Genomic DNA, 22,519 nt, shown 5'->3' with positions numbered 1-22,519 from the left:
GTGTATGCTATATTTCATAATTTTGAAATCTAAAAAAATAAAAAACCTTGCCCCTCTGAGGTGTGAGAAAAGGGGGCACTGGGAATGATGAGAACACCAAGTGGAATACTGAATTTGGCCCTGTGAGGTGGGAGTGCAAGACTGTCCTCAAACATAGTGCAGTCCCTCCTTCTGCTTGGGTTCTGCTGACTTCTGGACGTGGTCTCAGGAGTCCTTGAGTCAGGCCCAGCTGGGTTGCCCCCCTCGTTGGGGCCTGCTGCTCACTTGTTTCCAAAGATTGTTGACTTAGATGGGCTTTGCAAACAGCGTTCCCTGGACTTCTCTCCAAGGCCCAGGAAACAGAACCAAACTCCACAAATCTAAGTCACAAGGCTGAGCTCCATGCCTCGAACCCACTTCCAGCTAAGCCCTCTGATCCTCTCCACTTACAGACCGGACTTCACGCATCCCCTTGATGGAAGAGGAGATTTCATCGCTAAAAACTAACTTCAACAGGTTAAAAGGCAACCTGTTTACCAATTGGTTAATTGGAGAAAATCTTTACGCTCTTGTCAAGATCTCGGCTCCTTGGAGGAGGCCACCCTCAGGTCAGCTTTCTCTTCCTCAGATGGAAGATGGAAGGAGCCACACCTGCTCCTCAGGGATGATTGGGGGATAAAATGAGTTGGTGTGGGTACAATGCTGTGTGTCAGAGAAGGGTGCATGTGGCGGATAGATTTCAATTTGGTAAAGGGGGAAGTTCAGGGCTGAAAACACTTCGAGGCTTAATGGTACCAGTATCGACAACACTTGTGGGGCTCTACAGCCACCCTGCCCTCCTCTTACAGAAGGGGAAAACATGAGGCTCAGCCACTTTGTGTGATTAGATCAAACAGCCAATTGTAGGTAAATAATGGACAAGGCCGTGAGACAGCCATGCACATGAGCTCTAGAATGTTCTGGCTCTCCTGTTTGCAAAGAGTACTCACGGACAAGTGAGTTAATGTCTTGGATGCTCTGTTTCCTCATCTCTAAATGCAGGTAATAACTAAGGCACAAGGCTGACTTATTTAATCTTTGCAATATTTCTGTGTAGTAGTACTACTGTTATCAGTTCTGGAAGAGTCAGTGCTCAAGGGAATCTGCTTGAAAGCCTTGGTGCTCAAAGTGTGGTACCCAGATCAGCAGCAGCAGCAGCAGCAGCAGGGTTGAAGAGTTAAAATGCAGAGTCTCAGGCTTCATGCCAGACTTCCTGACTTAGGATCTTCATCTTGAGCAGATCTCCAGGTAACTCAATCCACGTTCAAGTTTAAGAAGGTCTGCTTCAAAGAGCAGCCCTCATGCGGTGTATAAACTCAGGTGCATTTGTTAAACTGACTCTCATAAACCTAACCCATGTCCTCAACATTCCTCCCACTAGCTCACTGATGATACCCAAACTCCCTTATTAAGACCTTCTTCTCTGGCTTAATGTGTTTTTAAGAAGAAAAGCTTTATGGATGCCTGGGTGGCTCAGTTGGTCAAGCATCCAACTCTTGGTTTTCACTTGGATCAGGTCATGATCTCAGTGTCCTGAGATCAAGCCCCGTGTCGGGCTCCATGACCAACGTGGAGTCTGCTTGTTCCTCTCCCTCTGCTCTCTTTCTTATAAATAAATGAAATATTGGGGTGCCTGGGTGGCTCAGCGGTTGAGCATCTGCCTTCGGCTCAGGGCATGATCCCGGGGCCCTGGGATTGAGTCCTGAACCAGGCTCCCAGCAGGGAGCCTGCTTCTCCCTCTGCCTGTGTCTCTGCCTCTCTCTGTGTCTCTCATGAATAAACAAATAAAATCTTTAAAAACAAAGTAAATAAATAAGTAAACTCTTTTAAAAAGAGAGACAGAGAAGAAAAGCTTTAAGCCCATTCTGTCCTGTTAGAACATCATCGGCTCCACACATGCAGGGATTTTTATCTGTTTTGTTCTACGACGCACCCCAAGTACCTAGATCAGCAAGTGATATGTACAGGTTGGCCAATAAATATTGGATGAATAAATGAATTGGCCAGTGATACATCAGTAGGAATTAATGTATTACATGGGTCAGAAAATTTGGGAAGACAGGGAACTTAGGCCAGGGAAGTTTTGAAAGAAACCTAGAAGAAGGGAAAAAGATGAGGGTGTTGTTGCAGGTTGCAGAGATTTTGGAGCTCATCAGGGAGAAAGATATGGCCACAAGGTGGCAGTAATGCACACGGGCTTTACCGGGCTACCCTTTGACAGGTGCCCTTCCCTGCAGGCTTGGAAGTCCTTTCAGGGGCTACTCGGCAGGTAGGAAGTTGCTACTTAGGAGGAGAGGCAGGCATGGGGAGGAGAGAGAGAGAGAGAAAGACAGAGAGAGAGGGTACTCATGTGTCTAGGTGATGTCACTAGCAGCACAGTAGGGAATTTCTGGGTCAGCACAGCATCAGCTGGACTCTTTATGACCTGATGCTTATCCCTGGCTAGCAGATGTTGGGAATAGCTTTGTGGGGTATGCAAAGCAGGCAGGCTCTAAATGGCTAAAACACAGCTTATTTGGGTGATGTGTAAAACAATTGGTTGTGTAAACATTTGAATTTGGCCTCAGGTGGGCTTTGGTGCGAACAGGTCTCAGCTCACTGTGAAGAAATCAGCGACCTAGGGGCCAGTATGCAGAGGCCACCTTTGGCTCCCTTACATAGCACAGGGCCTGTGAAGTGGCTCGGAAAAGGCAGGCCTGGGCCGCCTGTGAAGGCGACAAGGAGGCAATCAGGGTGGCTGGGAGGTCGGAGGCTTGGGTAGGAGAGCAAAGCACAGGGAGGGAAGATGGGCAAGATTCGGAGAGGAATGTGGCCTTTTCGGTCACTTCGAGGTCTGCCCTGGAAGACCACAGAATCATGGAACAGCTCATTTGAAACTGCAAACCTGAAAGTATGGGACTCCATTTGGTTTTTAAAGTTTTCCTAGTCTAGTCAGAATTTCCCTACTAAGTAGCGGACCAAATACCATCTCTTCTCTGGACCTCCATGTTCTCACTTACAAAGGGAGAGGATGAGACCAGGTCTGTGGTTCTCATTAGGCTCACCTGTGGAGCTTTACCAAAACCGATGGAAGGCTGACTCCATCTCCAGAGACTGGTTTGGGGGTGGTCTGGGCACGCTCAGGTCAAGATCCCCCTGGACCAGAAGGCTCCTGAGTTCAAGTCCTCACAGCTGCTCCCCCAGAGTGAACCCTGTCTGGTAGCATCTGGAAATGCAAAGGAGGTAAATGATGCTTACCTTCAGAGAAAGGTTCTTTACCAAGTCAGCAGTATATTTTGACTATATTTTAATCTGAGTTGAAGGTAGAAGGTTTTCTACTTAGTCTAGTTAAGGCACACTTGGAGCTTCTTTTTTTGGCATAAATTATGCTATAACTGTAGATGTTAAATTGGGGTAAAAGTCTTGCAAATCTTGGGGAAACCAAATAATCTTGTGTTTCCTCTTCATAACATTATGAAATCCCTGATCATAGCGGCAAAATGTAACACGCTTGATATTGAACCCAATTCTTAGAAAAGTTTGGAGATAGTTGAAGTATGTGTTTTGGGGTTCTTATCCTCAAATCTGACAAAGCCTAAATACAGGGATGTTCAGCTTTCAAAAGAATGTTTCTGGGTCTTCTGCTGCATCCAGTATGTGGGGGTTTTCAAACAACAACAAAAACTCAGAAACCAAAAAAACCACCCAAAAAAACAGTTCAAGAAATGTCCACCAGAGGTCAGCATTTTACTGAAGAGAATCCAATATGCCAGCCTGCCAGGGAGAGGGCAGCAGAGCAACAGAAGTCCCTGACTTGAAGTCAGAAGGCCCAGGAAGAAGGCCCAGCTCCACCATGTAATAGCTAGAGGATTCTGAACAGGCTACTAAAGCTTCCTGAAGCTAGTTTTATTCATTTGGAAAACCAAGATCATAGTACTTCTCAAAGTTGTTTTGATGATTAAATAGCATGTGTAAAAGTACCCTGCATAAAAGCTTTATATAAAAACTGGCTTAATAATGTTATAACCCAGGGCACCTGAGTGGCTCAGTGGTTGAGTGTTTGCTTTCAGCTCAGGTCGTGATCCCCAGGTCCTGGGATCGAGTCTTACATCAGGTTCCCTGCAGGGAGCCTGTTTCTCTCTCTGCCTATGTCTCTGTCTGTCTCTCTCTCTGTGTGTCTCTCATGAATAAATAAATAAAACCTTTTTTAAAAAATGACGTTATAACCCAAGTGTCCCCAGATGTCTTCAGGCTGTGGAAACAAAGCAAATCACATGGTCCGAGTGTCAGGATCCCGGTCCAGCTTGCCCCTTAACACCCTTCCTTCCTCCCCTCAATCCATAGGATTGCTGGGATGACCTAGTAAGGGGCCCACACTCTTGTCTGTCAGGACCTTAGCCCCAAACCTTCCACCCCTTACTTCCCTCCTCTCCTTATTCATCATTGTTTGGACCAAGGGCCAGCTCTCCAGATCATCCCAGAGCATCCAGTTCTCAAAGTGTCCAAGTGGGTTCTGAGAAAGGGAAAGAGGGTTTATTTCTTCAGCTCTTATACCACTAGGTGGCACTTGTCTCCCCAAAAAGCACTTGGTGAGGCCTTTCCCAGTGAAACACTTGGCCTGTGATCATTTGAGCATTCCCCAGAAGCGGCAGCAATTTTTTGCAGGCACGATTCTGATTTGGGAAGGAAACACAAGGAAGCAGTGTGCAGGGACTCGGTCTCTCCTCTCCTGCTCATGCGCCTACAGAGTAAATCTCCAATGCCTCCCCTTTGGAGGATGGTTTCTGCTTGGCATAATCGAATGACTCCATTCTTCCCCCAGAACGAAGGATCTACTTGCCCCAAATGCCTTTCCAAAGGTTCCTTTTTTTTTTTCCTGACAAAATTGCTTCCTGCTTTGAAATGACAATTTCTCATTCAACATCATGCTTTTGAGATTCATCCACATGTTGTGGGCAATCAGTAGATTGTTTCTATTTGCTGAGCACTAGTCCAACTTATGAATAAATCACTATTCATTCATGGAGTTTGGGGTTGTTTCCAGTGTTCGTATTTGAAAAATGAAGCAGTTGTGAACACTTCTTTGTACAAGTCTTCTTGGGGACATTTATTTCTCATTCTCTTGAGTAAATTGCTAGGAGTGGCATGTCTGAGTTCAGTGCCAGATGTGTTATAAGAAATTGACAAATTGCTTTCCAAAAAGGTTGCATCTTTTTTTACATCAGCAAAGTAATAGTCATTCTACTTCCTTGCCAGTATTTGGTATTATGAGTGTTCAAATTTTAGCCATTCCTGGAGAGATGATGTGATATCTCACTGTAGTTTTATTTTGCATGAATGATACTGCGCATCCTTTTCTGTGCTTATTGGCAATTTATCTTTCAGTGTAAAGTGTCTGTTCAAGTCTATCGGCCTTTATTTTAATTGAGTGGTTTGTATTTCTACTATTGATTTGCAGCAGTCGACTATGACCTGGATATAATTCTTTTGTCAGATATGTTTTGTGAATATTTTCTTCCAATCTAGAACTTGCTTATTCATTTCCCTAACAGGGTATTTTGGTGAACATAATTAAAAAAAATTTTTAATACAATTAGTATTGTAAAAAATTTTGGACTCTTACAAAGTTGCAAAATTATCTCCTTATTTTCTTCTAGATATTTTATAGTTTCAATTTTTCTAGTTAGATCTATGATCCATGTTGAGTTAATTTCTATGTGTGATGTGAGGTGAAACATGGGATTCTTTTTTTTTTTTTATTTGCTTTATTGAGATACCATCATTCACATGCCATAAAATTCAACCATTTATTTTTTTTAGGATGTACTTATTTATTCATGAGAGATACAGAGCGGGAGGCAAAGACATAGGCAGAAGGAGAAGCAGGCTCCCTGCAGGGAGCCCAATGTGGGACTCGATCCCAGAACTCCAGGATCATGCCCAGAGCTGAAGGCAGATGCTCAACCGCTGAGCCACCAGACATCCCCAACTCAACCATTTAAAGTGTACAATCCAATGGTTTTTGGTACTGTCATGGTTAATTTTATTGTTGGGGGAGCTAAGAGATACCCAGACAGCTGGTAAAACATTATTTTGGGGTGTGTCTGTGAGGGTGTTTCTGGAAGATGTTAGCATTAAATCAGTAGACTAAGAAGGTGGCTCTCACCAATACTGGTGGACATCATCCAAACCATTGAAAAGAACATAATGGCAGAGGAAGTGAGAATTTGCTCTCTTTGTTTAGGCCAGGACATCCCTTTTCTTCTCCTGCCCTTGCCCATCAACTCCCCTGGCCTTTGGGCTCAGACTGGGACTTACACCACCAGTGTTCCTGGTTCTCCAGCCTGTAGAAGGCAGATCGGGAGCCAATTCCTATAATAAATCTCCACTTTTATAGAAATCTGTATATATATCCTGTCGGTTCTAGTTCTTTGAAGAACACAAATACAAGCGTTTGGGTAGTGTTGTGCAACTATTATTACCACAATTGATTTCATCCTTTTCATCACTCCAAACCCAAACCCCATATTTTTAGCAGTCACTGACCATTTCCCCTTTTCCCTAGGCCTAGGCAACAGCGGATCTACTTTCTGTCCCCAGAGATTTGCCTGTTCTGAACATTGCATATAAATGGAATCATGCAATACAGGGTCTTTTGTGACTGAGTTCTTTCACTGAGAAAATGCTTCTGAAATTAAATCCAGGGGCACCTGGATGACTCAGTTGGTTAAGCCTCTGCCTTTGACTCAGGTCGTGATTCCAGGGAACTGGGATTGAGCCCTGTGATGGGCTCCCTGCTCAGCGGGGAGTCCACTTCTCCCTCTCCCTCTGCCCCCCCCCCCACTCCTGTGCTCTCCCTCTCTCTCTCTCAAATAAATAAATGAAATCTTAAAAAAAATTGATACATGATGCGACAATATGGATTTAGATAGGATGAATAATATTGCACTGTATACATATACTACATTTTGTTTATTCATTCATCAGTTAATCGACATTTGGGTTGCTCTACTTTTGGCTACTATGAATAAGGCTGCTAGAAACATTCCTGTACATATTTCTGTGTGGGGATACATTTTCATTTCTCTTGGATATATACCAAAAAGTAAAATTGCTAAGTCATACGATACTTCTATGTTTAACCTTTGAGGAGCTGTCAAACTGCTTTTCCAAAGCTGTTAGATCATTTTTTTAATGTTATAATCCCACCAGTGACATATGAGGGTTCCAGTTTCTCAACAGAGAGATTAACTGTCTTTTTTTTAATTGTAGTCAGCCTAATGTGTGAAGGAGTATCTCATGGTGGTTTTAATTTGCATTTCTCTGATGGCTAATGATGTTGAACATCTTTTTTTGTGCTTCTGAGCCATTTGTGTATCTTTTTTTTGCAGAAATATTTGTTCAGATCCTTTGCACATCTTTCAGTTGTCTTTTTGTTATTGAACTGAAAGATATCGTTATTCACTCTAGATACAAGTTCCAAGGTTCACGTTTTACCATATGGCTTTCTATGTGTTCCAGAACAATTGGGAAGACTTTTCTTTCTCCATTGAATTACTTTAATACTTTTGTCAAAAGGTACCAGTTGATGGTTTGTGTGTGGATCTATAGCTTGAAAAGTCTGGTTCAAACATTGATCTGCTTCTCTGTCTTTATGCCACTTTGGTTTCAAGTGTTCCTTTTTCCCTGTGATGTCTCCTTTGACTCATGGGTTGTTTGGAGATGTCTTGCTTGATTTGGCATTTTCCAGGTAAAAGACTGTTACTGATTTGTAATTTAATTCCATTGAGAAAGGTGAGGATAACCATCTCCATGAGCTAACCCACTGAAATTCAGTGATTGTTCTCCACTGTCAGTCTATATGGTCAGTCTTCATCCCTTATCCCACAATGCCTCCTCAATGCCTGACATATATGCTGCAGGTGCATAATGTATGTTTGCAGAGTGAACTAATGAATTAATAAGTTATAGGATGGCTGAGCTAGCATCGGGCGGGGCTCCCTCTAAAAAAGACAAAGCATCGGCACTGCACGCTGATGTAGAGCATGGACTCCAGGTCCTTCTGGCTGTGTGACCTTGGTCGGGTTACTTAATCAATCTGTGTCTCAGTTTCTTCGTTAGGTGAAAAGCTGCCTACGTCATCGGGTAGTTGAGCGGATTGCATGTGCTAAGACAGGGAGCTATTGCCTGGCACATAATCAACACAATAAACAGGGATCCCTGGGTGGCGCAGCGGTTTGGCGCCTGCCTTTGGCCCAGGGCGCGATCCTGGAGACCCGGGAGCCTGCTTCTCCCTCTGCCTGTGTCTCTGCCTCTCTCTCTCTCTCTCTCTGTGTGACTGTCATAAATAAATAAAAATAAAAAAAAATATTAAAAAAAATTAACACAATAAACATTAGCTGTTGTTCCTTCCAGGAGAGCCTGGTCGGTTCCATCTTAGGCAGCATCAGGCGAGGAGATGGGCTGCCCCCGGGTGCCAGTCTCTAGGACTGGGCTATGTCGGAGATAAGGAGTCACTTAACCCGGATTTTCACATACGGTGCCTTAACGTAGCCACAGAAACAGAAACCAGAAACCGAGAGCCATCAAGTGGAATCCTGGAAACTAAAAGCTGCCCGCCAATGTCGACCGATGTCTGAGGATATGGCTGCTAAAATAGGCTCGTCTCAAACCACAGGTACTGGCCATCATGCCGTCAAGTAGCAAAGCAGCCGGCAGAAGCACACCGAGGTCGGCGGTCACGGCCGAAATGCTGCGCTCGGACCACGCAGTGCTCCTCGCGCCCGCGAAATACAAGCAACGGGTGTGCAGGGACCGGGGGCTGCGCGCGTCGGCTCGAGGCGCGTACACGTCTGGGCGGCCTCGGCTTCCGGGGTCTGCGCGCACAGGCGAGGGACAGGCCCCCCGGCCCCCGCCCCGGCCCCCGCCCCCGCCCCGGAGCGCGCAGGCCGGCCCGCGCCGCCGCCGTCAGACCAGTCGGGCGGCTTCGCCCCCGCCCGCCCCTCCCCGCCCTCCCGGAAACCCGGGCCCTCCCGCGAGCGCCCGAGCAGGCCGCGCCGGCCCGCGCAGCCGCCGCCCGCAGCCCTCGCTCCCGCCCGCGCTCGGGCGCCGCGCCATGGGGCCGCCGGGCCCGCGGGAGGCCGGAGCAGGCGCGCGGCGGGCGGTGCGGAGGGGCCCGCGGGGAGGCCGGGCCGGGGCGCCCGCGCAGCCCTCGACGGTGGCCGTGCGCCGGGACGCGCCGAGCGCGGGAGCACCTGCGGGGGCTGCGGGGCCCTGCGCCGAGGGGCCGCGGGACGGTGGGGAGCGAGCGGCGCCCTCGGAATCCAACCTCATCTGGTGACAGGGACGGCGCACGGTGCGACGGTGCCCCCTGGGCTGGGCTGGCGGCTCTGCTCCGGGGCTCCTCCAGCTGGGCCCGCTGGGTCTGCGCCCCGGTGTCAGCGCCGGGTGACCCCAGGGCCTCGCTGCTAATGACCGTTGCCCTGTGCCGCCGCGGCCCCTGCCCTCCCTGCCCTCGTGGATGTTGGCCCATCTCCATGTGCCTGGCCAGAAGACATCGGAGATTCCTGGGAAGGTAAACAGTGTCTGCTCAACTAACAAACTCACATTCCCTCTAGGGTTCCTTGCTGGTCCTAGAATGGAGTCTAGCTTGTCCTTTCTTGGGACGCTGGAGCCAGGAATGTGCGTTCCTTTGCTGGGTTTTTTCCATGCCGCAGGATAGAGTTTGCTTCTCTGGTCAGTGCACTCACCCAGACCCCTGTGTCTGTGGCCTGCATGCTAGGTCAGGAGGCCAGTATCAAAGGGAGGGCCTGAGTAGTTTGGGACTCCACCTGCCCTTGAACCTCATTAGCCCAGCCGTTTCCCCAGCCCAGAGCTGATTGAATGTAATTAGCAACTAATTGAATGTCTGTGAGCCCCTCTGCGTAAGAAATACACCAAGGCCAAGGTTTGATAGCAGATAGTGCAGAATGATTCATTCTTTACTTTCAGACATGGTGTTTTCTCTGTGTGGGGCCTATGACGAAGAGCCATTCATTCATTCATTCATTCATTCAACAGATATTTACTGAGTGCTGACTGCTAACCAGGCATGTAGGCATTGGCAGCCGCTCTTGTTTACATACATGTTGTATGAGAGAGAAAATAAACAAGTGGGTGAATCACGTTATTTCAGAGAGCATATTTTAAAACAAAAGAAACTGGCTGGTCGCGGGCATGGTGGTGAGACAAGAGAAATTGGCCCTTAGCTAGATAAGGTACAAGCTTTCCTTTTTTTTTTTTTTTTTAAGACTATTTATTTATTCATGAGAGACAGAGAGAGAGAGAGAGAGAGGCAGAGACACAGGCAGAGGGAGAAGGAGACCCCATGCAGGGAGCCCGATGTGGGACTCCATCCCGGGTCTCCAGGATTATGCCCTGGGCCGAAGGCAGGCGCTAAACCACTGAGCCACCCAGGCTGCCAAGGTACAAGCTTTCTAAATGAAGTGGGAAGGTGGTACAATTTTCAGGCCCTAAAACTCTGGGGCTCAGGTTAGGATGTCCTCTGTTTCCATGAGCAGAGACTTCTGAGCTGCCTCTGAGGGGTCAGTGAGCAATGGATAAGTGGTGAGTAGCTCCTCTCTGGAGTCCTCAGAATACACTTGTGGGGGAGCTTACTTACATCAAGGCGGAACTCTAAGCTTCCCCAGAAGACAGGCTTCGTGGGTTCACTCGCTCATTTGTTCATTCAACAAATGCTTACCGAGGGCCCATATATTCCAGGCACTATTCCTGGTGTTAAGGATACATCAGCGAACAATATAGTCTTTCCCCTCACGGCGTTTATTTTCTGGTGGGAGAAATGGACAATAAACAACAATAACAGCAATTTTAAGGTCATATCTGATAAGTGCTATTAAGAGAAGGAAAGTAGCTTAAGGGGTTAGAAGATGATAGGGCAGTTGTGTTCAGTAGAGTGGTCAGGACAGGCTGTGCTGGGGAGATGAAATTTTAGTGGAAACCTGAATGTAGATAAGATATAGTCATGTGACTATCTGAGGGAAGAACATTCCAGGCAGCAGAAATAGCAAGTGCAAAGGCCCTGAGGCATAAATAAGGTGAGCATGCTGGGCATGCTGAATGGGCTGGAGGAATAGGAAAGAGGCCAGTGTGACTCTGGGAGGCGAGCAGACATTTCAGAGGCTCTCCTCAGGTGTGGCCACAGCCTGATGACCAGAGGCATTAAAGAAAGCAGATGATGCTCCCAGGTGCTGAGGCAGGAAGATTCATATTCTCTGCAAACCCAGGGTCAAGCCTCATGGTTTACAGTGAGCAGGGGAATAGGTGATCACTAGAGATGGAGATTATGTGTCTTAGCACGAGGGGCGTCACTTGCTTTTCTTACACCCAGTATCCATCAGGAAAACCATCATGGGGCCACACAAAGAGAACTAAAGTGGTAAAACAGATCCCAAGCTTTTAAAAATTAGTAAATCTCTGGAAACTGGATATGGGGAGAAAAACTTGCCTTCTTGGAAGATTCCAATCACCTTTCAGTCTTTAATTAGGTGACTTATTTAGGCTTAAAAGGAAAACAAGACATTTATCATTGACATTTATTGAACACATACTTTATGCCAGGCTCTCCTTTGAGCACCTTATGTGCAAACACAAATCCTCACAGCAAGTCTGTGAGGTAGGTACTGTCCCATTTCACAGATGAAAAAAACTGAGAGACCCAGAGAGTAGGACAGACAGTTGCCTGCTTTTACACAGCTAGTAAGTGAAGAGTCAGGATTTACCATCAAGGGGCACAATTTTAGAGTCAGGCACTGAGAGACAGAGAGGGGATGGGGGAGGTTTTGGCTGAAGGGATGTTTGTCCACAAAGGAGAGAGGAATCCAGTAGAAAGAGATCCTAGGGCCTAACAGCAGGGGATGGTTAGAGGAGACCGTAGTGGTTAGAAGCACATTCCACCTCTTTTTGTTCTTTTTAAGATAATATTGCACGGGTTAAAAATTCTTTAGAAAGTATTTTTAAAGGTACTACCTGTGTGTGTAGTACCCTAGGGATTTTATCAGCCCTTAGGGATGCACAGTGGAAAATCTCCCTCTCCCTCCTGTGCTCTGACCCTCAATTCTCCTCTTCGGAGGCAATTTCTCAAGACTATTTCAAAAGAGATGTGTTCTGTTTGCAAAGGAGCATCCAAGTATCTATAACTTCTCTCTTTTTTTTTTTTTTTTTTTTTACATAAATGGTAGTAATACTCAGTTCCGTATTATCATCATCATTATTATTTTACTTAAGATACTTATTCTGATTCAGCACATAAAGAAATAGTTCACCCTTTTTAAATATACATGCAATGTCCCATTGAGTGGGTGCAGCCTGTTTTTCTAGCCGGTCCTCTATGGGCTTTGAGGTGGTTTTCCCCAGTTTTGTGTGTGTCTGCTGTGACAGCAAGCACACGTGTACCTATGGGTCCGTGCACTTCTGTGACTATATCGGCAGGGGAAATGAATAAACGTGGGATTACCGACTAAAGAGCAACGAGTATTTTAGATGTCGATGCTGTCAGCCCTGCATTCCAGGGGCACAGTATGACACACTTCGGACACAGCTTGCTTCCCCACTGCTCCACCAACTCCGTGTGTTACCAACCTGTTCCTGCCAATGTGACAGATGAAGACAACTGGCACCACGTTGTCGTTTTAATAAGTCTTTATAGGGAGTGCTGTTATGTCTCACACCTGTTTTTAGCTATTGGTCTTTCTCTTTCTGTGGACCGTTCACATCCGTGGCTGGCGGTTTCAATTGGATTTTTGCCTTTTTGTTGTTGTGATTGAATTATCAGGGGTCTTGTTGTGAAGAAGAAGACTTCATCCCTCAAATCTAGTCCCACCGACTGCCCCCTCGCACCCCCCCTCCCTTCTTGTGAGCAGCAGCCACTCTTGAGATATTTGTGGTAGGTTTATTCTGGGATCTGGATGTATTCTAGAGAAATAGATGATGTTGATTTATATAGGCATGTATTTCAAACTTACATAAATTGTATTGTGCTACAAATCATGTGCTTTTTACTTTTTCAGCCCGAAGCTATTTTGTTAAAAAGATGGATCTGAGTGCTGTGTGAGCACTTGGTTGGTCGCTCCCAACCGCTGCCTGGCGCTCCCTAGCTGGGATTATGGGATTCTCATAATAGCTGATTCTTTCTGGCTAGTGGCTTGGTCTATAAAGATGGTTTGGAGAAATTATGGGAGTAGCCTCGGAGGCTGAGGAGGATTTAAGAGATGAAAGTGGTGAAAGGAACAGATGACCCAGAGTATAGCATGAGGACACAGCAGTGTGCCAAAGTACCAAGGACACTGAGGGAGTCCCCTAGACTTCAGGATTGTGCTTCGGGATGTGGAAGTGTGGTCCTGGGAGATACTGGGGGGTCTCACATGCCAGTGTTGCACCTTCCCAGATGGCAACATGGGTAAGGCAGGGGCTGAAAGACAGCAGGAAGTATTTTCAAGGGCAAGAGTGATCTCCTGGAAAACTGGAACCTTCTGCCCATGATTCTGAGAGGCGGGAGGTCCCTGCAGTTCTCCTGGTGAGAGAGGTTTTGGGTGAGAGTAGGGCAGTGGCATGTGCTGGGGAGGGAAAAGCAGCAGGATGGGGCACTGGGGTCAGGAAGGGTCTGGGCTGGTGTCAGGGCTATTAACTTGGAAAGCTGGGTGGATGTGACACCACAGACAAGACCCAGGAGGGCAGGCTGGGCACGGGGATGGGGAGGCGTGTTTGTGGGCATGTGGGCATACTGTGGGGCATGCTACTGAATCTAACTCCTGCTCATTGGGCTAGAGGATTCTTGCTGGCAGTTAGGACTCCCGGCTTTCAGCAAGAAGGTGGGAGGGAGATGAACCTGTGAGGTGAGTGAGGTCACCCCAGGAGAGAGTAGGGCCAGAGAGGCCCAGGCAGACCAGAGCCTGGGGCAGGTCTGCAAGTAGAAGTGGATGGACAGGCTGAACCAGCCAAGGAGGCTGGGTACACTCTGCAACTCTCCCTTTGTTGGCTGCATGACTTCAGAGAGGCTTCTTCTCCGCATGGGAGCCTGGGCAGGTGTGGGGTGGAGGGCCCTGCCTTCCTGGTGTCTCCCAGTGCAGCTTCAGAGGAGGCCTAGACACACAGAGACAGACAAGAGGGAGAGGACCTCGGGTGGTGCAGGTGTGTGGGCTCTCTTCCCAGGGATGAGCTCTGAGCTTCCCTGGTGCTGTTGCCACTGGAAGCTGCCATGCCAGGCCACCCCTCTGTCTCTGCGGGCCACAGTGGAGAGAGCATGGATCAGGTCCTCCTGGCACAGAGAAGGGACCAAGAAGCCCAAGGCTCTGTGGCTTTGAGCTGGGTTAAGTCCCAGCACCTCCAGGGAAGTCTGGGGCCTTTTAGGTGGACCCAGGAAATGCCTTGCCCTAAGTGTCATCTTCCTCCTTCACTAGGACCTTCACACCTGTTCAGTGCTTTATGGAACACCACAGCCTTGCATGCCTGCTAATCGTAAGCCTGAATATCCATTCAGCAGTTGACAACTCATCAAGGCTAATTAGCATTATCATACGTAACTCCCAGTTCTTTCTTCAAAGTAAATGCTTTTTACACAGTGTCTACTCATTTACATATCTTGCCATGATTTTTGACGGGAGAGTTTTCCATCCATACTATTTCATTTCATATTTTTCCTTGACTACACACAATTTGAAACTAAAATAGCTATTATTTACTTCCACATGGCCCTAAGAAACAACATCTATGACAGCCCAGGTTCATTGTATCAGCTATATTTTTAAAATGCATATTCAAATAAATACTCAACTACTAAAATTGTTCATTATGTGTACTGCATCCCTACTTAGGCAAACACAGCCTTAGGTTCATGGAATCCTGGAGGAAGTAATCTTTACCATGTAGGAGCCAGGGGAAACTTTTCCTCTGCCCTCTTAGATTCAGTCACTGGGACAGACAAATTAAACTGGCAAAAGATTACCAGTCAAGAGAGGTTTTTTGGCATGCACCTGAGACCCAACCAGAGAAGCAGCTGGCTTGTTAGAAGCAGCTGGTTAAAAGTGTATACACCTATACACTTGGGGGGGGGCAGGCAGGGAGACAAAAGGTCTCTATGGGAAGAACAGATCGGTTTCTTTAGGAAAGACAAATGGGTTTTTAGAACAGGTGAGAGATGAGAAGGTTTGTGAGCACATTTGTCTCTAGGGTATGGGTGATCTTTCAGTGTCCTTCAGGGCCATAATCTTTCCTGGAGAAGGGAATTGGGAGAATTTTTATTTCATCTTCTGGGGGTAGCTCCACCCTGAAGCAGGAATTTATGGGACCTGTATTTTCCAGAATTTGCTGCATTTAGTCAGTTAAAGGAAGCTCTGAGAAGACTTCTTTTTGCCGCTGTCAAATCTCAAATGTCTTCACCTTAAAATAATCTTCATAGCAACTCCGGAATTCTAAACAGGTCCCTGTCAAAGACGTCAGAGAGGTCACCCCGGCAGCCACTTGAAGGGTGGTGACAGTGAGGGGTCAAAAACAGTGCACACTATTGCAGACTGTCCTCGTGGCATACTAGCTCCCTGCCTCCACCCAAAAGGAGGGACGAGGTTGGTCAAGAACATCCCAGTCTTTGAAGTGCATGGAAATCGTCACTTGTTGTTTAATTCAGCATATTTAATTTCCTAATGCCTTTATTGCTTTTGCTGCTGATAAATATAATACATACTTGTTTTTAAAATTTAGCTACATACCAAAAAGTGCATCAGGAACTTTAAATCGTGTATAGCGTTGCCATATGCATTCAGCCACTATCAACCAATGCTTTGGTATTTTGTTGCCTAAATACACAAACATGTTTTTAAAAATTAAGATCATAATGTATAATTGGTTTTCTTAATAATATGCCATGAGCATCTTTCCACTGCATTAAATACTCTCTAAAACTGAGATAGTTAAAGGTGGCTGAGGCTCACCATATGGCTCTGGGCTCTACCATAATCTATTATCCAATTCCCAATTGTGGGTGTTGAGGTTGTGAGCTCTTTTGCCACTAGAAGAACTGCATACTCTTGTACTTTAGCAGATGCTTGTGAGCATCTGTTGGGTGCCAAGGGTGGGCTGGAGACAGAGGCAAATAGCTAGGAACCTACCCACGCTTGCCTAAGGAGGAGGGCAGACCCATGACAAGAGGCTGTAGGGAAGGTGCCAATCTACAAAGACACAGAGTTGGGAGGGAGTGGAGAAGGGGAGCCTTGGGAGACAGAGGCTGGGTCCAGACTAGTCCCAAGGAAGAGGAGAGCCAGGGAGCTGTGGCCTGGGCATCTGGGCCTGCAGTGTAGAAACACCTTCCCAAAGTTACTGTGCCTCCCATGGAACTGGGCAACCAAGCCCAAGAGGTAGAAGCTTGTCATTCACTGTCATAATAATCACTTCCTGCCTTTTTCCAGGAATCCAGGGGCAGCACTGGTGCCCACATAGGTATCGAGAGGTCGGTGGTGGTGGTATTACCACTAGACTAGGCTCCCTGCCTCTGAGAGACTTCTCCCTCCTGTTCTAGGGGAAGGAAGCCCTTACCACCCCCAGTGCTCCCTCCTCAGCTCCTGGCTCAGACCCCCAGGGTGCCCATAGTCACATAGACCAGTGCAGGTATCCCCATCTAACCTGAGAGGAATGTTTAGGGAGGCAAGCGTCCTCCTGTCTGTCCTCCCTGGGGCCCCGGGGTTGTGGAGGCTGGAGAGCTCAGAGGGAATAGGGCCTTTTCTGGAAGACAAAACGTGTAGCTGCCTAAACAACAGAAAGTGTTATTCAGCCACACAGGAACCCACTGAGGGACTTTTGGCTTCAGCTCTCACCCTGCCCAGTGGCTGGTGTCCCTGCAAGGACAGCTCAGGAGTTTCTATAAGCTTCGAATGGGGAGAGGTAGTTCAGGCTACACTGTCAGTAGTGCTGCTACTTGCAGAGATCTGCTCCTTCATTCACATCAGCAGTAGGCAAGGGGCAACGGGGTAGAGCAAAAAGTGGATTCACTTGGGTTTGGCAGTCCTGGGTTCAAATCCAGCCAGAGTAACTGCTCAGACCCTCAGTCTCCTCATCTGTGCTGCAGCTTGTAAAGGGCCGGGTAAATGTCAGTACAGGGGCGGGGGGCAGCGCGTGGTGAAGGGCAGTTATAAGTCAGGTGCCAGTTCCCTTCCCTGCTGCCCGTCTCCTCTCATGCCTCCACCTCTCAGGAGGGCAGACTGCAGTGCTGGAATCCCCAGAGGGGATTCCTCCCCTAGAAGGTGGGCCCTATTCCCTTCTCTGTGCTTAGCTCGTAAGCTATACCTCCGTACCTTTGCTGAGCTGCTTCCTCCGCAGGCAAACAGGAAGTCACTTACCTCCAGGCAGGCAGGAAGGGGCTGCCAGGCAAGGCTGCATGCCCAGGGGTTGTGGTCAGGTCAGGGGGCTGGGTGTCCTCTGGGCCCCAGGGCAGGGATGGTGGGCTGGGTGGGGAATCCCTGGGCGTGGCAAGGGGAGGTAGGTCAAAGCTTGTGCTGGCGAAGGCTCTGGGGCAGAAGCCAGTTCCCTCCTCCTGTCCCCATCCAAGCCACATGGCCACTGAGTTGGTGCCCTCCTTGCCTGTGTCCAGGGATCCTCCCTCCAGAGTTTTAGTCCTGGAAACCTTGAGAAGGGGCTGAAAGCTCTGGGAGATGGAAGAGAGCTGGTGGCTGGTACAGTCAGGGAATCTGTTCTTGGAGATTGCTGTGAGTAGAAACACCCCCACACCACCAAACACACATCCCATATGCACGCATACAAGCCCCCCGTACACCCCACTGGTTGGGAGGAAAGGGAGGGACAGATTCTATTGCCTGTGGCATCCTCCTGATGCGATCAAGGAGGAGACGAGTAGCTTTCATTCATTCACTCAAGTGGCCGTGGGCATGCATGAGCCAGGCGTCCACAGCCTTCGTGCTCCACAGGTGAATGGGCTGGTCCTTCCCTTGAGGAGGTGGTAGTGTGGGGAGCATGTGGACTCATAAGTCCACAGAGGAGGCGGACCACTGGCACCCTGCCTGACCAGCAGCTTTGTAGCCACCGGAGCTGCTTGCACCAGGATCATTGCGGTGGTGTAGAGGCTGGACTGTGGGGGGCAGAGCCGGAATCGGGGTCTGGGACATCGACCCCAGGTCCTCACCTCCTAATCAGTCCTCACCTTGTGACCGCCTGGCTTCAGCCCCCATCGTGCCCCTGGTGCCCCCAACCTCTGCTTGTCCATAAGCTCCGTGCAGCCACATTTTTTTTTAAAGATTTTATTTATTTATTCAGGAGAGACTCACAGAGGGAGAGAGAGGCAGAGACACAGGCAGAGGGAGAAGCAGGCTCCACGCAGGGAGCCCGGCACGGGACTCGATCCTGGGTCTCCAGGATCACACCCTGGGCTGAAGGCGGCACTAAACCACTGGGCTACCAGGGCTGCCCGTGCAGCCACATTGGATGGCCACTTTGCTCCTTATCTTCCTAGACTTTCTAGTAGCATTTGACATAGCTGACCACTTCCTCCTTCTGTAGTTATCTCCTCTCTTGTCTTCTGTGATGTTTCTGTCCCCTCCCTGGCAGTCCCTTCTCACTCTCCTTTGCAGACTCGTCCCTAGTAGGCTCCATCAGTCCCTCAAGTAGCCCCTTCCTGCTGCTCACACACGCTCACTTCTGCAGCCCAGCCTTCCTATCCCCGCCAGGCATGGTTTCAGTTGCCTGCTTGAGTTTCACAGGTATCTCAAACCTGAAAAAAAAAGAACTCTGAAAAAGCAAACTCTGGATCTTCTCCCCAATCCTGCCATTTTTGCAAATGCCATTTGTACCCATCTGGTTGCTGTAGTCAGGAATCTGGGGCTTGCCCCTGACTAGTCTTTCCTCTTCACACCTTGCTTCTGCTTGAGTAGCTGGTCCATCCACTCAGCCCAGTGTGTATCCCAAGCCCCCCTGCTCCTCTGCTCTGCCCTCTCTGAGCCCCTCCATGCCACCAGCCTGCCTCTCCTGGGCCCCCGGGGCTCCCAGCTGGTCCCTGCTCCTCAGTGAGCCCTTGACTGTCTGTTATCCATACGGCAGTAGTTGATCTTAAAAACCAATATGGCAGTGCTCCTGACCTGTCATTTCCCTGCTTAGCCTGCACGCTGGCTGGCTGCTGAGGCCCCCCTGGCATCTGGTCCTGCCACTCCCACCTCATCTCCTCCCACTATCCCCTGAGCCAGCTGCCCAGCCACACTGGCTTGCTTTCTGTCCCCTTAACCCATGGAGAACTTTCCAGTCTCAGGCAAGGAATTAGACATGCTGGCTCCCCTTCACCAAGGTGTAACGGTCCCCACGAGCATTGCAGGTCTCCTGCCGCTGGCCCTCCTGGCTCCCCACCCCTACCTTCCCCAGTAACCACAGTTTACAATCAGATGTAGATTACCTAGGCCACTTGTCTATTTTCTGCCTCTGTCGCTAGATTGGAAGCTCCCTGGGGACAGATGTCCTGTGTCCTGTTCCTGAGGGGTCAGCAGCTTTTCTCATAGGAAGCACAGGAGGAGTAGGTGCTGGCCGGCTGGGGCCATGTTCCAGAGAGGCCTCAAGGGAGGGTTTGCATTCAGGCTGAGGTGACTTTGGGTTTCTGGCATGTACAGCTGGGCACAGTTCTGTAAGATCCCAAATACAGCAGGACGGGCAATGGAGGGTGGGGGTGATGAACCCGGTTAGCATTACATTGAGTCTGAGGCACTCAGGAGATAAACCTGCCCCTAGCATTTGCTAGCCCCAGAACATGAACGGTGGAGGGGCCCATCTGATGTGTTCAAATATGTAAAAATTAGAACTGCAACTGACAAAGTGTTCTTTGAAGTGTGTCTATCCTCCTACCTCCCATCTTAATAGTATGACCTGTTGAGATTTGAATTGAGATTCTCGGCTTCCCCTGAATGTGGCTACCACAGCAGAGCCCACTTCTGGCCTCCAACCCCTGCTGTGGCCAGCCTCCCCTCCCTCTTCTCCACCCTGTACCATGTGTGCCTGCAGGGGGCAACCTGCCCACAGGTGCAAACCTCGTCCCTCCTCTCCCTGTCTTCCCCAACGCCCCTGCAGTCTAGGGCTGCACAGAGCAGTGATGCAGGGCCTCTTGGTAGGATGATGCCACATGGGCCCAGGAAGCCGAGAATTCCAGGCTCCTGGGTGCTCTGAGTATGGTGGAGAAAGGCCTGGTGGGCCTGACCTTCTGGGGGAGAGACACAGCGGAGGAGGGGTAGAGCTGGAAATAGGCCTCTAAACTAGGGGCCAGGGCAGCCTGGGTCAGAAGGTATTCTGATTCTGGGGCTCACAAGTGGCAAAGTCTTCTGGGCCCTTGGAATTGTGCAGACCAGAGCTTGGGGCAGGGATGGGGCTTTGGAGCCTCAGCATGAAGCTGGGGGTGCCTGAGGCCGAAGACGTAGATTGTACAGAAGGAGAAGAGAATGGTACGCGAGCAAGGCTCCCCACCAGCCTCTGTGTCACACTCGTGGGCAGCTGTGACCTGCATCCTGCAGGAATTCAGTAGTGGGGAATGGATGACTGTTGGTTCTCGTGGTCAGACACTCTGAGTTCTAACCTCCGCTGTGTGACTTCCCAGGTGTGCGACCCTAGGCAGTGGTGTCACCTCTCCGAGCCTGCCTTCAGCCTGCAGTGGACATAGCAGTACTTCATAATGGAGCTGAGAGGAGTGCAGTACGGTGCTCCTGGGGGACACTTTGTAGCTGCAAGACAAGTGTGTCAGGCACCGCTATTACCTGTATGAAAAGAAGCCTTTCACAGTTTGCAATATCATTTGTGAGAAACGGAAAAAGAAAAGCTGCCAGGCTAGGGCCCTCCTCTGTCCCCTGGGTGCCTGGCGACGAGGGACCGCCAGCTGGGGCAGAGATGAGAACCTGGTGACAGAACCACAGGGAGGAAGGGGGTGGGGCCTGTCCACAGCCCGGGCACAGCACCTTCCCCTTTCTGTCCCTGGGCCCTAGCCTGGGGAGGAGGGCGTCGCCACGTCTCTCTGGGCCGCCTGGAGGGTAGGGGGCCGCGGGGCAGCAGGGGCCTGAGGAAGGGGGCCAGAGGCAGTGGACCTGGGAATGGAGGCGCTTGGCTTGTGGGCAGGAAGTGTGAGGTGGCGAGGTGCTCAGGAGCCCGGAGGAGGCCGCGGGGTGGGAGGGGTGAGCGTGTCGTGGTGGTGAGGGGAGCGGAAGTCGGAAGCACCGGCAGCCACATTCTCCATTCACTGGTGGACGGACCTGCATGGGGAAGGCCCGCTTATCCTTTCCTGGGTCCTTGGGAGGTGAGCAAGGTGGGCCTGCTGGGGGTGGCGGCCTGGCGGGAGCTGAGGGGAGCAAGGGATGTGGAGAGTCCCATGCGGGCCCCTGTGGTAGCCGCAGGGGCAGGTGGGCAGGAGGAGGGCTCTGTAGGCCCGCTGCGGGCCCACCTTCCATGAGCCTGGCAGGCCTGCAGCCCTCACGTTCGTCTTCCTTCTCTCTGTCCCCCTCCTCCCTCAACCCACCCCACCCAATCTGGCCTTGCCTCTGATCCCTGCTCTGACCCCTAGGTACCTTGGCCTCTCCAGAGCCGCTGGGGGTCTCCAATTAGGAAGGGGGAAGGGGCTCCTTCCTGAACCTCTTATGCGCCTCCTCAGGTCCCTGGTGACCACTGTTGCTGGGTACCCAGTGGGGGCTTTTGTGACCAGAAGCTCCGGGTGAGCCTTTGAGAGCGAGGCTAGAGAGAAGGAAGCCAGACAGGCCTGGGCTTTGGGGCGGAGGCAGCTTTGGGTGTAGTTGCTGCGGGAGCTCAGACGCAGAATTGGCCATTAGGGGGCTCCCAGCTCTACCTCGCCCTTCAGGCCCCACCCCAAGAGGCTGGATTAGTGCCAGGGACCCCACTAGCTGGTTTGCCAGGGCAGCCGTGGTTTAGGCCCGTTGACCTGATACGCAGTGGCCATCATTTTACTCGCCAAAGCCTCCCTGTTCAGGACACTGTGAGGCCTTCTGCTCGTAGCTGTCATCCTCATGGTAAATGGAGTCTCACGGAGGGAAGGTCCTTCTAAGGGCCTAAGATCCTATGGTTGGCTTCACTCCTCTGCTAAAAAGGCAGGGGAGGGTGAGCTGTCATCAGCAGATAATAAATACTCCTCAGGCCTGTTGGACTTTAGCCAGGTTGGAAGGAATGTGCCTCAGATGGGCCTGTATCCCCAGCCTCCTGAGGCTTTAAAACATCCCAGAGCTGCTGCTTTCTGCAGGTAATGAACCACCCAGCACAGGCCTTAGAACCTGGGCTGCTGGGCTCTTTGGGGAAGGAGGGGAGACCCAGGAGGGGTGAGGGTGGTCCAGCCTGGCCCTGAGCCCTCCTAGGGGTCTTTGTCATTCCCAGGGGGCAGCTGCTCTGGAGATACATTGGTGGTCTGCCCCCATTCTCTCTGTACCCCAACCTCTCTGCCCCTCATCTTCTCTGCTCCCACTCTCCCTTCCCCCACCCTCTCTTCCCCCATTGTCTC

At 49.8% G+C, this 22,519-nt stretch overlaps 1 protein-coding gene and 1 long non-coding RNA gene across 7 annotated transcripts in view; one reads left to right on the top strand and one right to left on the bottom strand.

Annotated features, from left to right (window-relative positions):
• Window positions 1-9,849, bottom strand: part of LOC140601372 (uncharacterized) — a 54,165-nt gene extending 44,316 nt beyond the window's left edge. The window contains exons 1-2 of one of the 2 annotated variants that reach the window (XR_012004386.1): window positions 9,604-9,849; window positions 3,063-3,223 (exon numbers count right to left, since the gene is read on the bottom strand). This is a non-coding gene — a long non-coding RNA (uncharacterized lncRNA). Of the gene's footprint in view, window positions 1-3,062; window positions 3,224-9,325; window positions 9,492-9,603 lie in introns of those variants that run through there. The other variant, XR_012004385.1, reaches the window with a different exon arrangement.
• PSD4 (pleckstrin and Sec7 domain containing 4) overlaps window positions 9,246-22,519 on the top strand; it is a 35,123-nt gene continuing 21,849 nt past the window's right edge. Inside the window, exon 1 of one of the 5 annotated variants that reach the window (XR_012004383.1) lies at window positions 9,246-9,571. Coding sequence is in view for 1 of the 5 variants with exons in the window: in XM_072770182.1 (XP_072626283.1) it covers window positions 9,518-9,571 (54 nt within the window). In the remaining 4 variants the exon portion in view is untranslated. Of the gene's footprint in view, window positions 9,572-21,162; window positions 21,314-22,519 lie in introns of those variants that run through there. The other 4 variants (XM_072770179.1, XM_072770181.1, XM_072770182.1 and 1 more) reach the window with 4 other exon arrangements.

This window comes from Canis lupus, chromosome 12 (genome assembly GCF_048164855.1).
Source record: "Canis lupus baileyi chromosome 12, mCanLup2.hap1, whole genome shotgun sequence".
Taxonomy (NCBI): domain Eukaryota; kingdom Metazoa; phylum Chordata; class Mammalia; order Carnivora; family Canidae; genus Canis; species Canis lupus.
Note: the sequence above shows the minus strand (reverse complement) of the source record. Positions and strands in the feature narration are given on the sequence as shown.